The sequence below is a fragment of the Colobus angolensis genome, unplaced genomic scaffold (assembly GCF_000951035.1).
Source record: "Colobus angolensis palliatus isolate OR3802 unplaced genomic scaffold, Cang.pa_1.0 Scaffold11, whole genome shotgun sequence".
NCBI lineage: Eukaryota > Metazoa > Chordata > Mammalia > Primates > Cercopithecidae > Colobus > Colobus angolensis.
Window position 1 is genome coordinate 3492113 of NW_012112030.1, and position 3013 is coordinate 3495125.

A 3013-nucleotide genomic window follows, 5' to 3' on the forward strand; every position below is an offset into this window, starting at 1 on the left:
GTTGAGATACTATATTTTATTTATTGGAATGGCATTTTGAGATCCAGTGCTGTTCGTTGAATTTCCCTGTAAGGAGAGCTTGTGATTCTCAGGAATATTTACAAAAATGTTGGATATTTTAATGAAATGTCAAATATTTAGACATTAAATAGCCTTGAGGGTAACTTTAACAAAGGTTTAAGCATGAGAGATATGTTTGATATATTTTTATGGACTAAAAACTCTGAGAGAGAAAATAGGACTAATTTCACCAGGATGACCTCCTAGAAATTCATTTTCCATTTTGGAAATTATTTTTAAAATTCATTTTTTCTGGATAGGTGTATGTATATGTGTGTGCCTGTCTATATGTGTATGTTTCATGAACTTGTTAACAATAATGTCATACAAAAGAACTGGTTAGCAGGAGTAAGATTTTAAAGTGTGTTGGCCTTCCCATGGTTCCCAAGAAAACTATCGATGATTTTGATTAAAAAGTTTGGATTCTGTCTATTTAAATCTAGCATAAAAATTGGTCATAATGATGATCCTAGTAATGACTAATTTCCCTTTAAGATTTAGATGTTTACTGTATGAACTATGTGGTACATTTTCCATAACTAACAGGTAAAGTTGCTGAACACAAATTATGGAGATGTGAAACGAGGAAAACATTGCAAAACACTGAAAGAGAATATGTCTTTATTTGCATGCTGGCAAATGAAAATTCAAGTTTCATTTCAACCTCAGTATGAATATTTCCAGTCTCTAACAAGAACAGACATTGAATAAATGAGTTAAGTTGAGCTGTTTGAAAATTAGAATGGTTTCCATAAATACATTATCGAACTCATCAATTAGCATAAACTTGTACTTTCTTGTTTGACACTGGTCACAATATTTAAAAGTAAAAAGAATGTTACTGCACATTCAGAAATCAGGTGCACATAAAATTTAAGGTCAGGATATTAAAGGAATCACAGCCAGTGTTGTTAAGCCTTCATATTTTCTATCTTTTTGTCTGTTCAGACAAGATAACTTTTCTACCCATATTTTCCATTCTAGTAGTGGTTACATTTGTTCTTGGAAATTTTGCTAATGGCTTCATAGCATTGGTAAATTCCATTGAATGGGTCAACAGACAAAAGATCTCCTCTGCTGACCAAATTCTCACTGCTCTGGCAGTCTCCAGAGTTGGTTTGCACTGGGTAATATTATTACTTTGGTATGCAACTGTTCTGAATCCAGATTCATACAGTTTAGCAGTAAGAATTACTACTACTAATGCCTGGGCAGTAACCAACCATTTCAGCATCTGGGTTGCTACTAGCCTCAGCATATTTTATTTGCTCAAGATTGCCAATTTCTCCAACTTTATTTTTCTTCACCTAGAAAGGAGAATTAAGAGTGTCGTTCCAGTGATACTACTCGGGTCTTTGTTATTTTTGGTTTGTCATCTTGTTGTGGTAAACATGGATGGGAGTATGTGGACAAAAGAATATGATGGCAACGTGAGTTGGGAGATCAAGTTGAGTGATTCAATGCACCTTTCAGATATGACTGTAACCACGCTTGCAAACTTAATACCCTTTATTCTGTCCCTGATATATTTTCTGCTGTTAATTTGTTCTTCGAGTAAACATCTCAAGAAGATGCAGCTGTATGGCAAAGGATCTCCAGATCCCAACACCAAGGTCCACATAAAAGCTTTGCAAACTGTGATCTCCTTCCTCTTGTTACTTGCTGTTTACTTTCTGTCCCTAATCACATCAATTTGGAATCTTAGGAGGAGGCTGCAGAAAGAACCTGTCCTCCTGCTCTGCCAAACTACTGCAATTATATATCCTTCATTTCATTCATTCATCCTAATTCGGGGAAGCAAGAAGCTAAAACAGACCTTTCTTTTGATTTTGTGTCAGAATAGGTGCTGTGTAAAAGACCTGAAACTCTCAAATTTCTAGATTCACAAGTGGGACATCGTGTGTCTCCAAGAGAAAACAAACTGATGCTGTCTGGAACATTTTATACTTTCTACTGGTTTTTCTGTATTGTATGTTTTTGAGTAATTTCCAAAAGTATATCTAGAAAAGTCCTTTACCTAAAGTTAGTCTAAAAAGTATCTATATATGCATGTGTATGTGTATATGAAACACTGAAGAGAGAGTGACAATAACATAATCTTAATCATTTTTTACAAACTGCCAAATTATAGAAAATATAAGAAATTTTTCAGAATCATAAAGCCATGTGTATTTCACAAATACATTTCATATTATCATATTTCATTTGAAAAATTTATAATCTCTATTTTTAATTGTTAAGAACTTGCAGCTTATTTCACAAAATCATTTCTCTTTTCCACTGTTATTTGTACCATACATAGGTACCATAGTGTGCTTAAACACGGTTATTTTAACTTCTAGTTTTTTGGATGGTATGAGCATTCTATTCTAAATCAATAGTGAGGTTTTATCTTTGGGGTAGTTTTTATTTCATAATGAATTCTAATTTTATATTCAGTTTAAAGCAAACAATTATTGTTAGAAAACTGTGCACAAAATAAAATTCAAGAATGACAAATATATTCAAAATACATTTTGTATATGTCTGCCATAATCAGTACTGAGGAATATTAGGTTTTATACAAGTATGTGAACAACTGAGAAAAAAGTCATATCTGTAATAGGGATGAAGAAAGAGACACAATGCTCACCTCTTAAGTGCTGTCATAAATCTCCATATACAGTCAGAAAAGTCATTTCTTTCAGTTTTTGAGGTAAAGAAACCCTTTTTGGAAATTGAGATCTGATACCAAATATTTCAGTTTTTTTTTTCCTAAACCACTTCAGAGTTCCTGAACTGCCAATTATCTCCACTATCTTCCACATTTAACATTCTTTTTAAACATCACATAAATGAACTCAAATCTTTATTACCTGAAAAAATACTTAATGTAAAAATAGTATAGAAATTAGGAAAATCATTTGAATTATACATTCTGCAAATGTTAAAATGACATCTATGAAATCTATGT

At 32.4% G+C, this 3013-nt stretch overlaps 1 protein-coding gene across 1 annotated transcript; it reads left to right on the forward strand.

Moving 5' to 3' along the window:
- Positions 1-459: 459 nt before the first annotated feature.
- LOC105521283 (taste receptor type 2 member 19-like) lies at positions 460-2555 on the forward strand. The gene is made up of 2 exons (XM_011955441.1): positions 460-532; positions 1009-2555. The coding sequence occupies exons 1-2, from the start codon at positions 460-462 to the stop codon at positions 1938-1940; spliced, it is 1005 nt and encodes a 334-aa protein (XP_011810831.1). The 3' UTR covers positions 1941-2555.
- Positions 2556-3013: the final 458 nt, after the last annotated feature.